The 19,384-nt window shown below is 36.5% G+C and overlaps 1 protein-coding gene across 4 annotated transcripts in view; it reads left to right on the top strand.

Annotated features, from left to right (window-relative positions):
- Positions 1 to 19,384, top strand: part of map4k3a (mitogen-activated protein kinase kinase kinase kinase 3a) — a 79,516-nt gene that overhangs the window by 5,243 nt on the left and 54,889 nt on the right. For all 4 annotated transcript variants that reach the window (XM_034018290.3, XM_059025067.1, XM_034018293.3 and 1 more), the window contains exon 2: positions 17,944 to 18,001. In XM_034018290.3, the coding sequence (XP_033874181.1) occupies positions 17,944 to 18,001 (58 nt within the window). The remainder of the gene's footprint in view (positions 1 to 17,943; positions 18,002 to 19,384) is intronic.

The raw sequence follows: 19,384 nt of genomic DNA, 5'->3' as shown, positions 1-19,384 counted from the left end.
CTCTGCATTATTCTTTGGTATTTAACTTTTGTTATGGTTTTATTTATGTTATTGTAATGCATAATAAGCAAACATCTCAAAGAAATTCAAGTGGATGCAGTGGTGCAGAAAGTGTGCTATCAAAAGGCCAACACATAGCAAAAGTGCCAAACTCAGTTAAAGTAGCAACTTTATTTGATTCGCCCATTCAAAGACATTGTGCAGGAGGAACATGTAGTCACATGGGTCACTGAAACCATTTTATGCTGGCCTGAATTGAATGTTCTCAGTAAGAATTAGACTTAAGTTTAGAAAATTGAGTTACTCCTTTACTTGCTGCAGTTATTATATGGCTTGTTATTAAAATGTGTTTCTACTGATTTTACAGGAAACGGCTATAGAGCTGATCTTTTCTAAACAAACAGGCCTATGTAAACATTATACAAGGGACTTAACACCTTTCTCAAATCTGGAGTGTGTGTTAAAATCAAACCTTGGCTTGAATATGCTTTTGTAGGCTGTTTCCATGTATTGCTGGTACAACGGTTAGCATGAAATAAAAGGATCTGCGGTGGAAAACTGTGACCTCAGTAAAATGCAGGATTCCTTTCCTCCCATTCCCAAAAAAAGGCAATATAAATAACAAACTGAAATGCAAGATTATTATTGAGAGAGAGAGAGAGAGAGAGAGAGAGAGAGAGAGAGAGAGAAATATATATTATGTCAATTAAGAATTAGTAAAGTCCTATGCATAGTAAATACAGTAGGTAATGTTTTTATTGGATAGTACACTGACCATGTTGACTATTTAATGTGAGAGAAACATCAATGGGAAATTACTATTGTTAATGAAGTGAATGAAACTTGAATATTGGGAGCAATGTTGAGTCCCTGACATGAGTTATGTTTTCAGTCTGCTGAGATTATTTTAATTTATCATGCAATATGGAGGGCGACACCTCCTTACCCCCCAGTGTTATTAATAGAAGTAAGTGATGCTTAATAACAAAGTGGGATCGGGCCCCCACCAGCTAGTAAAGGGATTATATATTTGTCTTACAGTCTCACTCACTCTCTTGCTCCAAGTGCTTTCTAAGTAATTTAAAATTAACATGACTCCTTATATGTTATGTTGGCAAGGTGTCCTGTGTATAAGCAGGGAAGTGTTTCTGGTACATAAAGTTCAAGTCTCTGCATTCTTTGTTGCAGTAACTGTTTTAGTTGGCTCTTTTTTTTGTTTACTTTTTAGTTTGTATTTGTTCAGTTCTGGCTTTTGGCTTTTTCCTTTCTGCACCCTTGGTTTCAAAACTCAGTCCAAGTTTGTTATTGAAATGATAGGGAGTCAGGAGTTTCAGTGGTCGCCAAATGCAATCTGAACCCTTCTCTGTGAAATAAGAATAAAAAAGTTAATTTTAGTTACAATCAGCAAAGGCACATTTTGTAGCTCTTAACTTAACCCTATTAGTTGTGCTGATTGCAGTTTGGTAAAGGCTTTGATAAATCTGGACCGCTGTTCCACACCTATGTTAGGGGTGTCCCGATTCATCGATTCACACAGTGAACCGTGATATTTTTCTTGATACGATTATTGATACAGTGACCCCTGTATCGATGCACTGTTTTTAAATAGTTTTTCTTTAAATAAAATTGGATCTGTTAACAAACATGAGCATGCAGTAATTATTGTCTAAATTGATAATTGGAGAATAGTATTTATTAGCATGCACTCTAGCAGCATCACCTACCAATCTCTGTGTTCAGGGTGTTTCTGTTAATCCCGCCGGCAGCCGAGTGAAACAGAAGCGAGCGGAGGTGGGTTGTTAATGTTGATGATCTCATCAGAGCGACGGTGAAATTCAACCTGCTCTGGCCAGTTTAAATCCAGTGGATGTTTGTGAACCAGAACATGTAGATCAATTAGTGTTCTTCAAGAAAAAAATAATAATAATCTGCATTTAGAAATCTTATTTTATTTTCTTTTTTGTCAGATTCAGAACTTTTAAAAAACTTTTGTTTGCAAGAACTGTGCACATTATTATTATTATTATTATTATTATTATTATTATTATTATTATTATTATTATTATTATTATTGTTATTGTTTTTTACAGGGCTCCAGGGTGCAAATGGTTGCAAATGCAATAAAAAAAGAATAGTAAACATTTTATTTGTGGTTAGGCAAATTGACGCCTGTAACTCAGAAATGCTGCCTCTCCCTTTAAAAGCATGTTAATATTTGTGAATGCGCTATAACGTCAGTCTGTAAGGGGGGGGAAATGCATATCACATGTTTTAATAAACTGAAGCGCAAAAAGGACGGTAATAAATAAACTACCGTAATAACAATTTCATCGAATACTAATGCTTGTATATACACGTTGTAAGCGCAGATAGGGGCTGCATTAACACCAGCAGAATACGGTAACCCCAGTTCCATGCAACTGTTGTGATGGTGACCAAACGTGAGCGAGTGTTGCGTAAAAATGTAGCATTTAATATCGTAAACAGCAGAACCAACTCACTGCAATTTAAACTTGTTTTTACTGAAAAATAAACGGTAACATGTAAGGGTGAGACGATACACCGGTCAAGTGTCCAGAGCCCTAACCACTACTCCACACTGCTGCACCTACATATCGTGATACACAAGCCATGATACGATACATATTGCGATACTAATGAAAACTCATCTCTACTTGACGGACTTGAAAATAATTACAATTTCAATTCTGTAGACACAGATTCAGTTCAAAATAAATTATATTTATTTCCCACATAGTAAACCATTGGTTTGAATTTAAAGACAAAGCAGAATGTCAACTAGAGTTCCTAGGATATCCATTTTAGCTGAATTAACCAAATCTCCTTACCACATTTCTGAGAAAGGAAAACAATACTAAGCAATGTGTTTGATAACTATTAAAGTACAAACTTTGTTCACGTGTTTCGTTAGAAAAATCTAAGTTTTCAGCATTAAGCTGTGATATCTAATCAATAACAATTTAAATGTTTTTAAAGTACATGAGCGTTTTTGCTTGCATAATACTTAACTTTAACTCAATAGATTATTATAAGACTTTTTTATTATTATTATTATTATTATTATTATTATTATTATTAATATTATACCATACATTTTATTACCAAATATTTGTATTTTTGAAGTGAAGGTTGAGTATTCTATTTTGCATTCTATTCTACACTGTGCTTTTTTCAAATATGTTAGAAATCATTCTAATTATTAGATTACAATTAATGTTAAAATTAGTATTAAATAAGTCATTTTCATCAGGATTAACACAATTCTTTAAAGAAAGTAAAATTCAACCAAATCAAAGTTTAAGGATCATTCAACCAAAAACATTATTAGGGCGCACCGAAAGGGGAACAAATATAAAATAAAACTTGTAAGAAATGTAAAAATGCGATATGTTTTGTCATCTATAATAAATAGCTTTACAGGAAACGGGAAACGTTCTTTCCGCAAAAAAAGTAAATTCTTCTTCTTATTATTATTATTTATTTCTTAGCGGACGCCCTTATCCAGGGCGACTTACAATCGTAAGCAAATACATTTCAAGTATCACAGTACAAGTAATAATACAATTAAGAGCAAGATAAATACAATGACTTTGGTTCAAGCAAGTACAAGTGTGACAAAATACAATTCAATAATACAGCAGATAACAGTGTCACTGATAGTTACATCAGGATATGATTAAATACAAAATACTACAGATTAAACACTTGGCAGATTACAGTACTCTGAAGTACAGGATTAAATGCAGTAAAATAGGGGGCAGGTAAGAGCAAGTAAAGCGCATTTAAGGAAGGGTGAGAAGTGTCCCAGGGGAAAAACAGAGGAGTTCTACAGGTGCTGTCTGAAGAGGTGAGTCGTAAGGAGGCGCAGGAATGTGGTCAGGGACTGGGCAGTCCTGACATCTGTAGGAAGGTCATTCCACCACTGCGGAGCGAGGGTGGAGAAGGAGCGGGCTCTGGAGGCACGGGAGCGTAGAGGAGGTAGAGCCTGTCTTCTAGTGCAGGCGGAGCGGAGAGGTCGAGTGGGGGTGTAGGGAGAGATGAGGGTCTGGAGGTAGCTGGGTGCAGTCTGGTCAAGGCATCTGTAGGCTAGTACAAGAGTCTTGAACTGGATGCGAGCGGTGATCGGGAGCCAGTGGAGTGAGCAGAGTAGTGGAGTTGCATGGGAGAAGCGAGGCAGAGAGAACACCAGGCGGGCAGCGGAGTTCTGGATGAGCTGGAGCGGACGGGTGGCAGATGCAGGGAGGCCAACCAGGAGGGAGTTGCAGTAGTCTAGGCGGGAGAGTACCAAGGCCTGGACCAGGAGCTGGGTGGCGTAGTTGGTGAGGAAGGGTCGGATTCTTCGGATGTTGCTTATAGCCTATCCTTCCTCACAAATGACTTTCCATATACAAAGTAATCATTTACACCAGATTATGATAAGGAAACATTTAAAGGAGAGCAATACATTAAAACTGGTAAAGAAAAACATACAGTGCTGTGAAAAAGTATTTGCCCCCTGTCTGAGTTTCTGCATTTTTGCATATTTTTGACACTGAATGTTATCAGATCTTCAACCAAAACCTAATATTAGATAAAAGGGACCCTGAGTTAACAAATAACACAAAAATTTGATACATATTTCATTTATTTATTAAAGAAAGTTATGCAACACCCAATGCCCTCCTGTGAAAAAGTAATCACCCCCTTAGACTCAATAACTGGTTACGCCACCTTTAGCAGCAATAACTGCAACCAAACGCTTCCAGTAGTTATTGATTAGTCTCTCACAGCGCCGTGGAGGAATTTTGGCCCACTCCTCCATGCAGAACTGCTTCAACTCAGTGACATATGTGGGTTTTCGAGCATGAACTGCTCGTTTCAGGTCCTGCCACAACATCTCAATGGGGTTTAGGTCTGGGCTTTGACTAGGCCATTCCAAAACTTTAAATTTCTTGTTCTTCAGCCATTCTGATGTAGACTTGCTTGTGTGTTTCGGATCATTGTCTTGCTGCATGACCCAGCTGCGCTTCAGCTTCAGCTCACGGACGGATGGCCTGACATTCTCCTGTAGAATTCTCTGATACAGAGCAGAATTCATGGTTCCTTCAATGATGGCAAGGCGTCCAGGTCCTAATGCAGCAAAGCATCCCCAAACCATGACACTACCACCACCATGCTTGACCTTTGGTATGAGGTTCTTACTGTGGTATGCAGTGTTTGGTTTTCGCCAGAATCGTCTCACCCCTAGTAACATGTAATCCGAAGAGCTGTCTGTGTTACATGCTGCCAGACTCCACTAACACGGAGCATGGGAGCTGCAGCATGCTATTTCACATGTTACAGCTGGAAACAATCAGGAGGTGCAGTCACCAATTCGACATATTTGCAGAATATTTAAAATAGAAGCATGCTGAGTTCATTGCAGTCATCAGTTGTGTAGATTAACCATTCAGCTCAATGTGGCAACAGACAAGTGAGTATAGACATTAAGTTACTGTTTTAGTATCACTTTAGTGTTTTAGCAACTTGATATATTTTAAGCAGTTGAATATGATAGAAACCAACTTGCTCCTGAAGTAGCACCCATCAATTGGATTTGGCAACCTTTTTTGTAATTTTTTTTTTTTTTGTGGGCCTATGAGCCATTGGCTCCTAATGCAAAAACTTTGTCTGCAGCCCTGATGAGTAAAACTTTTGTTTTAAATAAATGTATTATAAAGAATAAAGAGGAAACAACAGCAAAACAGGTCGTGAAGCTTATTTGACCAAAAGTGCAGCCTGGTGTGCAGCAAGTGCAGCACAAGCAAATGAGACAATTGTGTGGTTTTTATGTTTGCGTATCGTATCGCGAAGACACTGCCGACACCCAGCCCTACCCTATGTACTGTAGTAACTGCATGAACAACAGTACTAGTAAATCTACAGACTTATTCATGTTATGATACTGTTGTAGTTCCTGCCTCTTGGAAATTAATATTATACCTGAACAATAGGTATTCTGAAAACCAGGACAACTATATAGTGCAACAGTGTCCACTAACAAATTAATTATGACTAACTGATCGTTGGTCCGGCATAGACTTTGGTGATGAGTTTCAGAAAATATTAACTTGTTGATGTGCTGCCTCTTTCACTTTTTTTCAATTGTAAGTATGTAGATCTACACTTGGCTGAAAAACTTTAGTTTACTGTATGGCTGGCTAATGCAGTAAGAGGGAAAGTAAGTTGCCCAAGTTAGCACATTAAGCCAATTGTTTAGCTAGGATTTGAATACGGGATCATCTCATCTCCATCTCAGCTTGAAAGAGCTACAGCTTTGGCGAGACCTTGATTCCCAGTTACATACTGGAGATGAGAAAGTAGAATAGTTCAATCTTGGCACTTTTAAACATTTCAACAGGCAAAATATTGTTCTATTATAAAAAAGGTAGTAGGCTATGTAACTGTTAAAATAACCTCTGCATTATTCTTTGGTATTTAACTTTTGTCATGGTTTTATTTGTGTTATTGTAATGCATAATAAGCAAACATCTCAAAGAAATTCAAGTGAATGCAGTGGTGCAGAAAGTGTGCTATCAAAAGGCCAACACATAGCAAAAGTGCCAAACTCGGTTAAAGTAGCAACTTTATTTGATTCGCCCATTCAAAGACATTGTGCAGGAGGAACATGTAGTCACGTGGGTCACTGAAACCATTTTATGCTGGCCTGAATTGAATGTTCTCAGTAAGAATTAGACTTAAGTTTAGAAAATTGAGTTACTCCTTTACTTGCTGCAGTTAGTATATGGCATGTTATTAAAATGTGTTTCTACTGATTTTACAGGAAAGGGCTATAGAGCTGATCTTTTCTAAACTAACAGGCCTATGTAAACATTATACAAGGGACTTTAACACCTTTCTCAAATCTGGAGTGTGTGTTAAAATCAAACCTTGGCTTGAATATGCTTTTGTAGGCTGTTTCAATGTATTGCTGGTACAACGGTTAGCATGAAATAAAAGGATCTGTGGTGGAATACTATGACCTCAGTAAAATGCAGGATTCCTTTCCTCCCATTCCCAAAAAAGACTGGGCGATATAAATAACAAACTGAAATGCAAGATTATTATTGATTTTAAATAAAACCCTTGTAATTTAAATCCAGTGGAGAGCGCGAGTGTGTGTGTGTGTGTGTGTGTGTGTGTACATCAATGGGAAATTACTACTGTTAATGAAGCAAATGAAACTTGAATATTGGGAGCAATGTTGAGTCCCCCGACACCTCCTTACCCCCCAGTGTTATTAATAGAAGTAAGTGATGCTTAATAACAAAGTGGAATCAGGGGCCCCCACCAGCTAGTAAAGGGATTATATATTTGTCTTACAGTCTCACTCGCTCTCTTGCTCCAAGTGCTTTCTAAGTAATATAAAATTAAAATGACTCCTTATGTTATGTTGGCAAGGTGTCCTGTGAATAAGCAGGGAAGTGTTTCTGGTACATAAAGTGCAAGTCTCTGCATTCGTTGTGATGTTGCAGTAAATGTTTTAGTTGGCTCTTCAATCAGACTCTGTCTAATTTGGTCTTTTGAAGAGAGATAAGGTGACACAGGGACACTGATTTGATCTGTTTCGTCCGATGAAGCACACTACAGACTAAAAAATCATTAAAATATAAAAATGTATGGCATTCCCAAAGCTTATTTTTATTCCCAATTAGGGAAGAAAAAGAAGTTACTCAACAGAAACCATGTTAAAGTCAGTACTATTGTATTAAAGGGCAATTTTTGAATGCAGGTGTCAGAATAGTCTCAGATGGGAAGTGAAAAACTCTTGCCTTTTCTATAAGGGATTTTATCCCTTGGCAGGGACTATTTATTTAATACATCCTTTCAAGTAATTGCTCTTCATATGTGTCTTTATCAAGATGGCAATTGGCACAACTACATTTATTACATTTATTGTGACTTGATTAATCTTGGGCTGTTCGACCTAACTGTCAGTTTCTATAGCAACCCAAAACACATTTTATGTAATCTTGCTAATCAGGTTTTAAAGAAGCTGTGAAAAAATAAAAAAGCAAGCTATCTGAAAAGTATACCAATTATTTTCAGGGGAAAAAAGAAAACAAGCATAAAAGATAATACAAGCCAATAGTTCAAACAAACGGAAGGGGGTTTGGGTGGGGTGATGGACGGTACAGTCCGTGTCAGACACCGTTCTGTGTTTTAAGGATCATTTTCTTTTCCTGGGCAATGCATGGTTGAATTTGAGCTGCATGGTTGCCGGTTTGCGTCATTTGAATTATATTGAAACACTAATCCTAAAACAAGACTTTTAACAACCTGTCTTTGTGTGCAGTTCAGACTTGGGGAATAACTGTTAAGAATAACAGCAGAATGTAGCTCTTTATCTTGACAGCTAAATCGTAGCAAGTTACCTCCTGACTTTGATCTAGGATTTGTATAAAAGAGATCACATTAAAACTGGGATAGCTGATGCAGAGTGAGTATTTGCATATAGCACTTTAAATAGCTGTTAAAAGTGGATGTGTATGTATCTGACGTAGATTATTTTCTAACTTGTAAGAACATTTATTTTGGCAAGTTTTGCATTTTCCAGTCCTCCGTTTCACTGTGATTCATAATCATATAGGCCTAATTCTACTATTTTCTCTGTTTTCACCCCTTTTTGCATGTTGTCTTGTATTGTGTGTTTACTGTACTTACTGTCTTTAGACTCTTTGCTCCCTGTACTGTCCCACTTGCCTATCCTGTCCATTGTCTTCCTGATTCCTTTTCTTGCTCTGACAGGCATTACCTGTAAGTTGAGTATTGCGACATTCTCTGTATACTACTGCCTAGTTTTAAAGAAACAATTGTGCCTTTGTACATTATCAGCTATTGTGTTCAATTATACATCTAATTTAGGGAAAAGTGATATTTTTTTTTTTTTTAAACCTTAGTTAGCATTAGTACTATAATTTGCCAAAAAAATGACGTGTACAATACAAACACATAGAGTTGAATTTGGTACTGCAGCACTGCTGGCAAGGAGTTAACTTAAATGTGCTGTGTAAATGATACCTGTATTTACCAGGTGGTAATGTTGGCAGTATTAGCATTTTATAAAAATGACACCACACAATTAAGGCTACTTCCCATCTTAGACCCTTGTCTCAACGTACTCTAATTGACAGCTATGCAAAGTCACCTTCAACATTAAGGCCACATTAGGTGGTTGTTATATTAACTCTCTAATGTTGTAAATAAACCCTCTGAAAACTTAGATGCCACATGATGTACAGTAAAGCATTTGCACATTTGATTTACATTAAAAAAAGAAATTGAGGCGGCTCCAGAGTGGCGCATCCAGTAAAGGCGCTCCGCGTGGAGTGCAGGATGTGCTCTATAACCTGGAGGTCGTTGGTTCAAGTTCAGGCTATTCCACTGCCGACCGTGGACGGGAGCTCTCAGGGGGTGGTGCACAATTGGCCAAGCGCCGCCCGGCAGGGGAGGACTTAGGTCTGCAAGGATGTCCTCGGCTCACTGCGCACCAGCTACCCCTGGGTTGGCTGCATGGTGGACTTGCAGAGTGAAAAGAAGCGGTCGGCTGACGGCACACGGAGGACAGCGTGTGTTTGTCTTCGCTGCTCCCGAGTCAGTGCAGGGGTGGTAGCAGTGAGCTGAGACGAAAAATACAATTGGACATTTCAAATTGGGAGAAAAAACAGTGTAAAATCAATTGCCGACTACTACATTTTTAGAAGAAAAAAAAAGAAATTGAAAATGATAAATTTAGTTTGCATAAAACAAATATTTAGAATGCTTAAACTGATTAAGAGAAATGTTAGCCAGTTAAACGAAGACATTTTAAAATAATAAAATCTATAGTATTTATTCCTTAGAAGAAATTATGTGTCCCTTTAGTAGTAAGGGCACCCCCTTATTAAAGGGCTGTTTTGTTTGTCCCTTGAATGGCCTTAGTAGCAGGTTTCATTTTTCATTCCTTAGTTTTATTTCTTATGTAGGTAGTATTTTCAGATTTATTTTTTCTTAATGATATTTTTTTAATGACTTAAAATACAAAATTAAGACTTTACTGTTGATAGACAGCCCAATTTCTACTCTATGAGATGGACTGCTTCTTGACAGCCTTGGCAGGCACCCAGCTCCCCCACTCTCTCATGACTGCACGCTGTGCCCTTTCTGGAATCTCAGAGCTGGCTGTGTGGTGGGTGTGGCAAGACCTACTGTAGAGATCTCATAGAACAGCTGTGTGACTGGAATGCCTAAACTGGCTACCAGAGACTGGACTGAGCTATCAAATTAGGCTTCAATCTCTTTGTTTTCTCTAGGTCTGCATGTCAATGCTGTGGTATTTTGGTACATTGCCAAGCTTGTTTGGAAGGGTGTGGATGCTTTTCCTTCAGCTAGAGATTGCAACTTGTAAAAACGTATTCGTTTCCATGTGATTTATTACATATTTTGTAATTAGGATACTATTCCTGTTATTATGATCAAGTTAGTTATGCCTTTCAGGATTTTTCTACCTTTTTTTCCATACTAGCCACCTACAGTATGATTATTTTCAACGGCCTTGCCCTTTTACAAAGTCAGATATCTGCTTGGAGAGGACACAAGGCTCTCGGGCAACACCAGCCACTGCCCAAATCCTATGCTGTCTCATACAATACATACACACACACACACACACCTTTACCTTTTTCTGGAGGCAGTCTTTGCTATTTGTGTCTAAGTGGAATGGCATTATGGGGCAAATGGAGGTCACACATATGCTAACTAGTTCTGCAGTGTAAAAGGCTGTCTTATAAAGGGGAGCACTGTACTGGGTATATAATCATTAGTTTTAGTTTCGTTACTGTGTGAATATCACTTTGTTTAACCCTTTTGCTTGGCCGAACATTCAACCTGTTTGAGGTCTGACTGACATAACGTGACTTTCGGCTTGTGTATCAGGACAAATATCCATCGAAAGTATACATATTATACCTTTCTAAACAGCTGAGAATCTGAAGATTATTAAGAGAATAACGTTTTCACTCTATGTTGAAATATACCCTATGATTACCTAGTTTGAATGTACAAAATGTTTTAAAATGTACTCAAATTAATTTTTCATATCATTCTGTAAGTGTAATTTAGTGCTGTCCCACCTAAAAACTGTAAAAGTGTCAGTGGCAGACACAACTCTCAGGAAGTAGGATCAGAAAGAATTGTATAAAATACTGTGTCTGTTTTTTATTTTACGTTTTCTGTTTAAAAAAAAAAAAATACATATTTTTTGGATCGGTAAGTATTCTTGGTTATGTAAAGCAATTTAGTATGCTCTCTGGTAATGCTGTGCTTTAAAATCATGGTATGTTTATAAACCCAAAAATAAATTAACAAAATATTAACTGTAGTGAATATTCATAGGATAAACATCATGGATGACTCTCCAATCAAAATGCATTTCACCAAAGCCCCAGGCCAATAGAAATGCCTTTTATTATGAGGTGCAGCATTTCAGTATCTTGCTTTGTGTTTTGATTACTGTAGATACCATGATTACTTTACTGGACTTACTTTACTGCATTACTGGAGAGCATACTAAATTGCTTTACATAAGCAAGAATGATTACCGATCCGAAAGAAAAAAAAATTATATATATATATATATATATATATATATATATATATATATTATTTATTTATTTATTTTTATTACAGAAAATATTGATGCGTTGACAGATCTATCTGATGGCAAACCACTTTACATTACACACCCGTCAAACAATTTGGTGTAAAATGAAAACCAATATTTATACAATTCTTTCTGATCCTACTTCCTGAAAGTTGTGTCTACCACTGATACTTTTATAGTTTTTAGGTAGGAGATCACTAAATGACACTTATGTAGACATTTCTAAAGAAATTAATTTCAGTACATTTTAAAACTTATTTATACATTCAAACTAGGTAATTGTAGGGTATATTTCATCATACAGTGATAATCTTCAGATTCTCAGCTGTTTAGAAAGGTATAATATGTATACTTTCGATGGATATTTGTCCTGATACACAAGCCGAAAGTCACGTTATGTCAGTCAGACTTCAAACAGGTCACATGTTCGCCGCAGCAAAAGGGTTAAACAGTACCAGCTACTCTTAATGGAGGCACCTGGCAGTTTGTCGGCCTTTTAGGTGTATCTTGTGAACAGACTACAGACATTCTTTGTCAAGTTCCTCAATCATTGAGTCATGGTGATCTACTGTACGTGTTCAATAAGGTCTGACCTCTGGTTGTTTCAGTTAATTAAGGCTGTATTTTCAGAAACTCCCACGTGATCTTGCTGGGACAGCTGCTGAGTGCTTTAGCTGACACACCCTTCAATTACCATGTAGAGTACCCTCGGCTACCCAGTTGGGAAACTAATTTCCAGTGAGGCCCCCTACATGAATTTACTATAATGACATGGTGGACTTGGCACTCGGAGTTCAGTAACTTGTACCAGCTTGCACAAAGAGCTGGAATTCTGAACCCAACATCTCCAGGCTCTTTATTCTTTGACCACTGGCCCAAACAAGTTTCCCTCTCTTACTATTAAGATACAAAACATATGATTGGACAAGAAAACAATGCCAGTTTGTTAAAGCAGACAAGTGGAAGTCTGTGGGAAAAGTACAGCGCCCTGTTAGGTCTGTTGAATATTTGATTACAACACACCCATTACATTGCTAATTATGTATGTTACTATATTACTTATCATGCAGATGACTGCTTGAGAGTGTTACTGAGCATGATCTTATCAGGCTAATTAAAACATTCTGGGGCATGAAATTACTTGTATCACTTATGTTTATACTCTACAAATTGAATTTCTTTACAGCTATTGGAGTTTGAAAAACAGATGTGCTTGCTTGTGTTCATTGGCTGTAAAATAAATAAATAAATAAAATAATAATAAATTTGATTTTCCAATTGGAACAGATAATAATCTGTCTACTTTTAGCTTTCAATTAATCACATCTAAGGTACGTTGGGACTTGATTTTTACTATCAAATGGCGGTATATTTTGTGTTAAATGTGAATTGATTGTGAAATCATACAGTGAGAGTGCCAATTTTAATGTTTTGAGCAGGTGTACAGTACAGTAAATAGAATGGTCCTAACCAGTGTGCATGATTAGTTGTAGTATGTGTTTCTCCTTTGCAATCTAACACATCACTGGTGGACCCTTTTATTATTGGGGACATAAATGCTGATTTGACGCACTCATCTGCTCTCTCAGTTTTGTAATGTATCAAATGTTGCCCCCCCCCCCCCCCAAAAAAAAAAAAGCTAAGCTAACTGGTTTTTTTTTTTTATGATATCTGCAGGTTAGAAATGTTTGTCTGAAAAACAGAACTACTGATTAAAACAGCTTGTGTGATCAAGATATGGGGGTCAATGTGTTTTTTTTTTTTTTTCTTTTTTAAATATTAAATCTGAAATTAAAATATTAAATGTTCTATTTGTCTCTGGCCTATCCATTGTGGTTGTTTTTTGCACTTGACCTCTTTTTGCCATTATAAAATATGTATAGGTTTCCACACACTCAGTGAAATACTATTGACCACCTTGTCTGTTGTACATTAGGGCTGTCATTTTAAGCCTCTAAATAGCAATCGATTAATTGGGCACACAAAATGTAGTTGTTCGAAGAAATACTAATGATTGTACTACCCACAGAAATTTTTGTCCCCCTCCCTCACACTGACGTGATTATTTTAATATCATTGCTATTTAGTAAAATCTTGTGCACGACAATGGAATGTGAGGGGTAATTAACTGTAATATAGCTTTACGCATGGTACTGGCATAAAACAATTTTATCAACTGTGGGTGACACTGATTGTACTTGCATCGACTAGATGTGGTCATCAATCAGGAAACCCAGACGGTTCCCAGGGTTAACTGTTCATTTTGAAACTCCAAAGAAGCGCAAACTATATACAGTCAGTTTTTTTTTCAGTGTGCACAATTTATTAACATGTTGTTTGCCAGGAATGCAAGCTTGTCGACCTGCTCTGGATCCAAGATGGCGCGTTTTTTGTTTACATCGAATACACTCGGATATATTGTGAAAAGTGTTGAATTTAAATCAAGGGAAGTAATGTTAAAACTTTACAATGCATTAGAATATTGTGTTCAGTTCTGGTCACCTCATTACCAAAAGGATATTGATGCTGTAGAAAGAGTGCAAAGAGCAGCAACCAGAATTATCCTAGGTTTAAAAGGCATGTCGTATGCAGAAAAGAATTGAATCTATTCAGTCTTGAACAAAGAAGACGACACGGCTATATGATTCAAGCAGATCCAAATCAGTTCAAGTAGAAAATACAATGTTTTCTTCTAAATATTGTTATTTCTTGTTTACTGAAATCCGTCATACTACCCTGGACATTTAGCATTATTCAGATTCATATTTGAACCTATAAGCTAGTTTTCTCGTTCATTTAATGAATCCACTTTGGGCACATCTGCACCATTTGCTTTGTAGCCTTCACTTTAGGCCAGGGCTTCCCAAACCTGGTCCTGGGGACCCCATGTGTCTTTTTTCAGTTACTTAACTAGACCCTTAATTGAACTAACAATTTGCTATTCTCAAATTCTCAAATGTTTTTTTTTTTTAATACATTCTCAACCAGTACATACATTTCAGTGCTCCGATAAATGCCTCTCTCTTTAAGTTAGTCACCGCCATTGCATGTTTCTGTAGGATGTTGCCACTTTGGAGTAAATGTGCCTCAGCACACAACCATGCCTTGTGTACCTCCAATTTTGCATGATCCTCAATACTCTCCACTCTCATTCTTACACAAGCTATGCTGCTCCATTTACCCCCGAAGATTTTTGGCAGAGCTTGCAAACCATTCCACCTAATTCAGTGCTGTAAAAAAAGCCATTTCCATTTTTTCCCCCACATGTAACACCCACTATAACAATGCTTCTGTTTTCTTCACACAGGCTCCCCGGCCACCCCCTCCTGCCTTTCCTCTGTTTATTTTCGTTTGCTGTATTGTATTGTTCCTTTTTGCTTTCTAAACACATTTTATTAAGTAACAAGACATACAGAAGGCTTAGTAATAAAGGGATAAGGACAGGATCATGTGACAGTTTCTGCTCAAATATTTGCTTTTTATATAGATACAAAATTTGCTTGCTTCCAGTGTAGATCCACCTTTACAGGACAGAGAGTATTTGTGGAAACCATTTCAATTTAGTCAATTTTGCCAAATGTAATGTCATTAATAACAATACTTGTTACAGACCACCTGAAAGAGGTCCAGTTTATCGCCAATGTATTGTATTTTCTCTTGCTGCGCTTCTTAGTCCAAACCCATTTTCAGGTACTTTCAAGAATAATGTGAACAAAATAAGTCCTATTTAAGAGTAGCAGTTTTGCAGGCAGGCGTGCAGACTCTCATTAGAAGTGGTTTTCTGGCAGAGTGACAGCGCTGTGAATCTGCATGATTCGCTGAGCACTCATCGTACTGTGCTGCATGACTGATCTGCAGGGACGGTTTCTTCATTAATTAGAAGTGCTGCTGGAGGATGTTGAGTGTTATTTGTAACAGGATCCTCATCCATGATTTCACATGTTAAAATACAAAAAAAATGTTTTGCATTCCAAAAATATTATATTATGAGGTGTTTTAGGACCACTCACTGCACTGTTATATAGTTTTGCAGATAATTGAACAAGTAGGACAATCTTTTGCCCTTTTTTATTCCATACAGTGCGTGAAATAATCAGCTTTGATGGTGCTTTATTCTATTTATAACTTACATTTTACTGAAGTCCATAGCCCTTTCTGTGACATAAACCACGAGTATGAAGATGACTGTAGTTCTTCTGGTCTACATATAAAGTGGTATTAGTACTTGAACCATCATTGTAATGTACGTTTAATAGTTCTGGTTTGGGTACCTTTTTTTTTACCCATCTGAGCCTGCAGGATAATATTGAAAGATTGTGTGTTTGTCTGGGGCTGTGTAAATGTTTTTATTTAATTAGGCTGTTGCCTTGGAGGGGAAAACGGGTAATTGCTCCCACACTGCTGTAAAGAGCACACTGACATTATGTCTTTTCTTGTGTAAATGAAATACAAAGAGCTCAGACTTGTGATTTTAGGGAGACATTTTGATAAGCAGCATCATCATTCTTCTAATCCGCAGATATTTTAATGTATGTTATTTGATCTCCATGTACTGTATTTGAATCGGAACTCTGTGAAAGAAGAGTGAAGGTGTAGGCAAGGTTTCTGTGTTTTTATACTGAGCCTGTTTATCTTTTTAATATGTTGTTCATGTTAACATAGCAAATGTTACTGTTTCCCTTTGTTCAGGAATTGCATTCTCTTTGCTTTATTGATTAGGAGGCAGCCCAGACTAGTTATATTTTTAATAAATAAGTTTGAGATATTTTATTGTTTTACTGCTTGAAATGTTATAAATTTAAGTTTAAATGTTTGAGGAGCAATACGTTTGGGAACTAATCTGGGTCAAAATGTATAGAATAAGTTTAGATTTTCATTAGCAGGGGCAGAATCTTTGAAGACAAGCTTTATTGTGCACGGAACACTAAAATATAGGCCATTTGTAACATGGAAAACAAAACAATCAAATCAAGTAAATTTACTAACAGAATTAAATAGCTATGTTAAGAATTTAAACCAAACATATACTACAGTTGTACTTTGTCAGATATGAGTACATGTTTAATTACATTAGTGTGATTGTTTCCTAGTACTATTCTGTAACCCAATTTTGCCTAGTGAACTGTCTACTGTACTTACATGTATTATCAATACTAAATATGTATACAGACGCACACATGTTGCATTCTTAGTGACATTTTATTACTGTTGCTTGGCTTTAAACAGACTATTGCTATGACAAAAATACTTTTGGCTTTAGGGATTAAGTATAAAGGTATAACCAATATACAGTTACCGCAATACAGTTTGCATGTTTTATAACGTTTAAATTGTATTTATTTATATAGAGCCTTTCACACAGTCTCCCAAAGCGCTTTACAATACAATAAAATCAACAAGAAGAATACAGTATAATTGAACACAAAGTACAGAAGATTGTTTAAGATTGATAAAAAGAAAGGAGTAAAAAGTTACAACACGTTCTGTTTCAGTTCCTTAGGCAGTTTCCAGATGGAGGGAAGTAACAAGCAAGATTCCAAGGTGTATTTACTGTCACAAGTTGATGCCTTTTGTAGCGGCATTTAGTTTTTTAGTCCCCTTTTAACATCTTGATGACATTGTTGGTTTTCTCTAACGGAAGACTATTGTGGGCAACCATAGGACTGAGGTGAGATAAAGGTGGTTTATGGCTTCCTTTCTAATACGTACAAGAGACTGCACGTAATTTGGTATTTGTTAGATTTCTTTAATGTCGTTTTTGAATAAACACTGTTTTATTAGTCCTTGGCTCACTTTTTATTGAAGTGCTGTACCTTCCAACATGTTTTGCTTTTCTTAAATTGTAAGTAACTTCTATATACATTTAAGTCAAAACCATCAAGTTTACAGTACATAAACTGCAGATTTCCTAAACATTTTTTTTTTAAACGTATACATGTATATCACTTTGAAACATTAATTTTTTTTTTAAAAAAAACCTTCTAACCCTCTAAAACACTTTAAAAGGGTTTCATGAATTGCAAATGCAATTTAATTAATCAAATTAGGCTTTAAAAAATTCCTTAACTGTCCTTAAAGTTTTATGAATAGAGCCCAGTATCCTTAAATGAAGACTGATTGTGTTTTTTTTTTATTATACAGTAAGTTGTTTTTTTTTTTGTATTGATAACTCATTTATCGACTTAATGTGTCAAAATATGTTGAATGCAAATGGTTTCTCAATGTATTCAAATGTATTGTATTTATTTTTTATTTTGCCACAGGCTCGCAATGTCAACACTGGGGAGCTGGCAGCCATTAAAGTCATTAAGCTGGAACCTGGTAAGCTATTCTGCTCCTAGTTTATGTTTTTGCATTTTAAGTGGAGGGTGTAAGTGTTGGATACTGTGATTTTAAAACTGCACTGTGAATTATGATATAAACTTGCTTTTGAAAATCTTAACAAAAAAATAAAAAAAACATGAAACCTATATAAACTGCACTAGACATCTTGAGAAACATTAACCGACTGTGGTTGGCAGATCTCAATGAAATTTAATCCCTAACCTCGTTTAACAGGGCAGGTTAACAAGCTACAGTAGGGTAATGTGTTTCCTTGAACCCTGACATTGGTTATCCGTTTCTGCTACTTCAAGACAAAATAGATATATTATACATGTTATACCAGAAGGGCACGTGTTTTATTGTGTTGTTGTACTGTATGTTCTATAGTTCCCGTGGAAAGAATCTCCAAGGAGTTTCTAAAAATAGCTGCCAAATTCCTCATTCATCAGAGACGTTGTTATGTATTGTATTGTTTAGGCTGTCTATTGTGCAGTATCATCTTAGTCACTCTTTAAAATGGATTTCTCTTCCTGCTTTTCTTTTAATGGTGGATAAAAAGTGGAAAGCTGCTTTTAATAAGGTGTGATCCTCTGAATTACACGGTTTTTCTTCTGATTTCATTGTGGACCTTGCACTGTACTGTACCGTACAAAATTTGAGCTAGATTGTTTTTGTAAGACATTGTATTTGTACAGGGTGACTTAAGTCATGTCCTTTGCAGGATGTACTATACATTTGATACTCACCTGCAGCAAGACAGAAGAAACCTTAAGTCATTGTGGTTGAGCACTTTTGAAACGGGTAGTTGAAGCATTAGGCTAAAATCAACAAACGACTTCAAAATCCTTTGTCTGGGGGATTGTTGATTGCTTAACCCACTGAGAAGCTGTAACATTCAGGATGTGTGCTTCCTTGCTTCAAATCAAGGGCTGCTAGATTCAATGTAAACTTCTCTCACTGGTGGATATGAGTAATACAGGTTTAAATTACCCTATTACAAACCTACTGGGACAACCCCCTCTCTCCGTCCGTCCGTCCCTCCCTCCCTCCCTACAAAAATTCATATAAGGTCATAGTTTTCTTTTTCCAGTAGCAGGTAATATTCTTGATAAGAATATAAGGGGCATATTTTCAAATCGTCTGCTCCAGTTTGTAATTTCCTCCTTTTTTTTATTTATTTTTTTAAAGGAGGAAATAAATCAATTTTAGTGTTCCAAAATGAAAAACGAGTTATAGGGGAAATAATTACCCAATTTCTTGTGTGGGGGAAAAAAAAAAAATTGAAAAACAAGAAAAAAAAAATTAAATTTCTGAACATTCCTAGAGAATGGTTGGTGCCAAAAGGTTTGGTAAATAATTTAAGACCAAAGCTAATATTTG

Source organism: Acipenser ruthenus, chromosome 6 (assembly GCF_902713425.1).
Source record: "Acipenser ruthenus chromosome 6, fAciRut3.2 maternal haplotype, whole genome shotgun sequence".
NCBI lineage: Eukaryota > Metazoa > Chordata > Actinopteri > Acipenseriformes > Acipenseridae > Acipenser > Acipenser ruthenus.
Note: the sequence above shows the minus strand (reverse complement) of the source record. Positions and strands in the feature narration are given on the sequence as shown.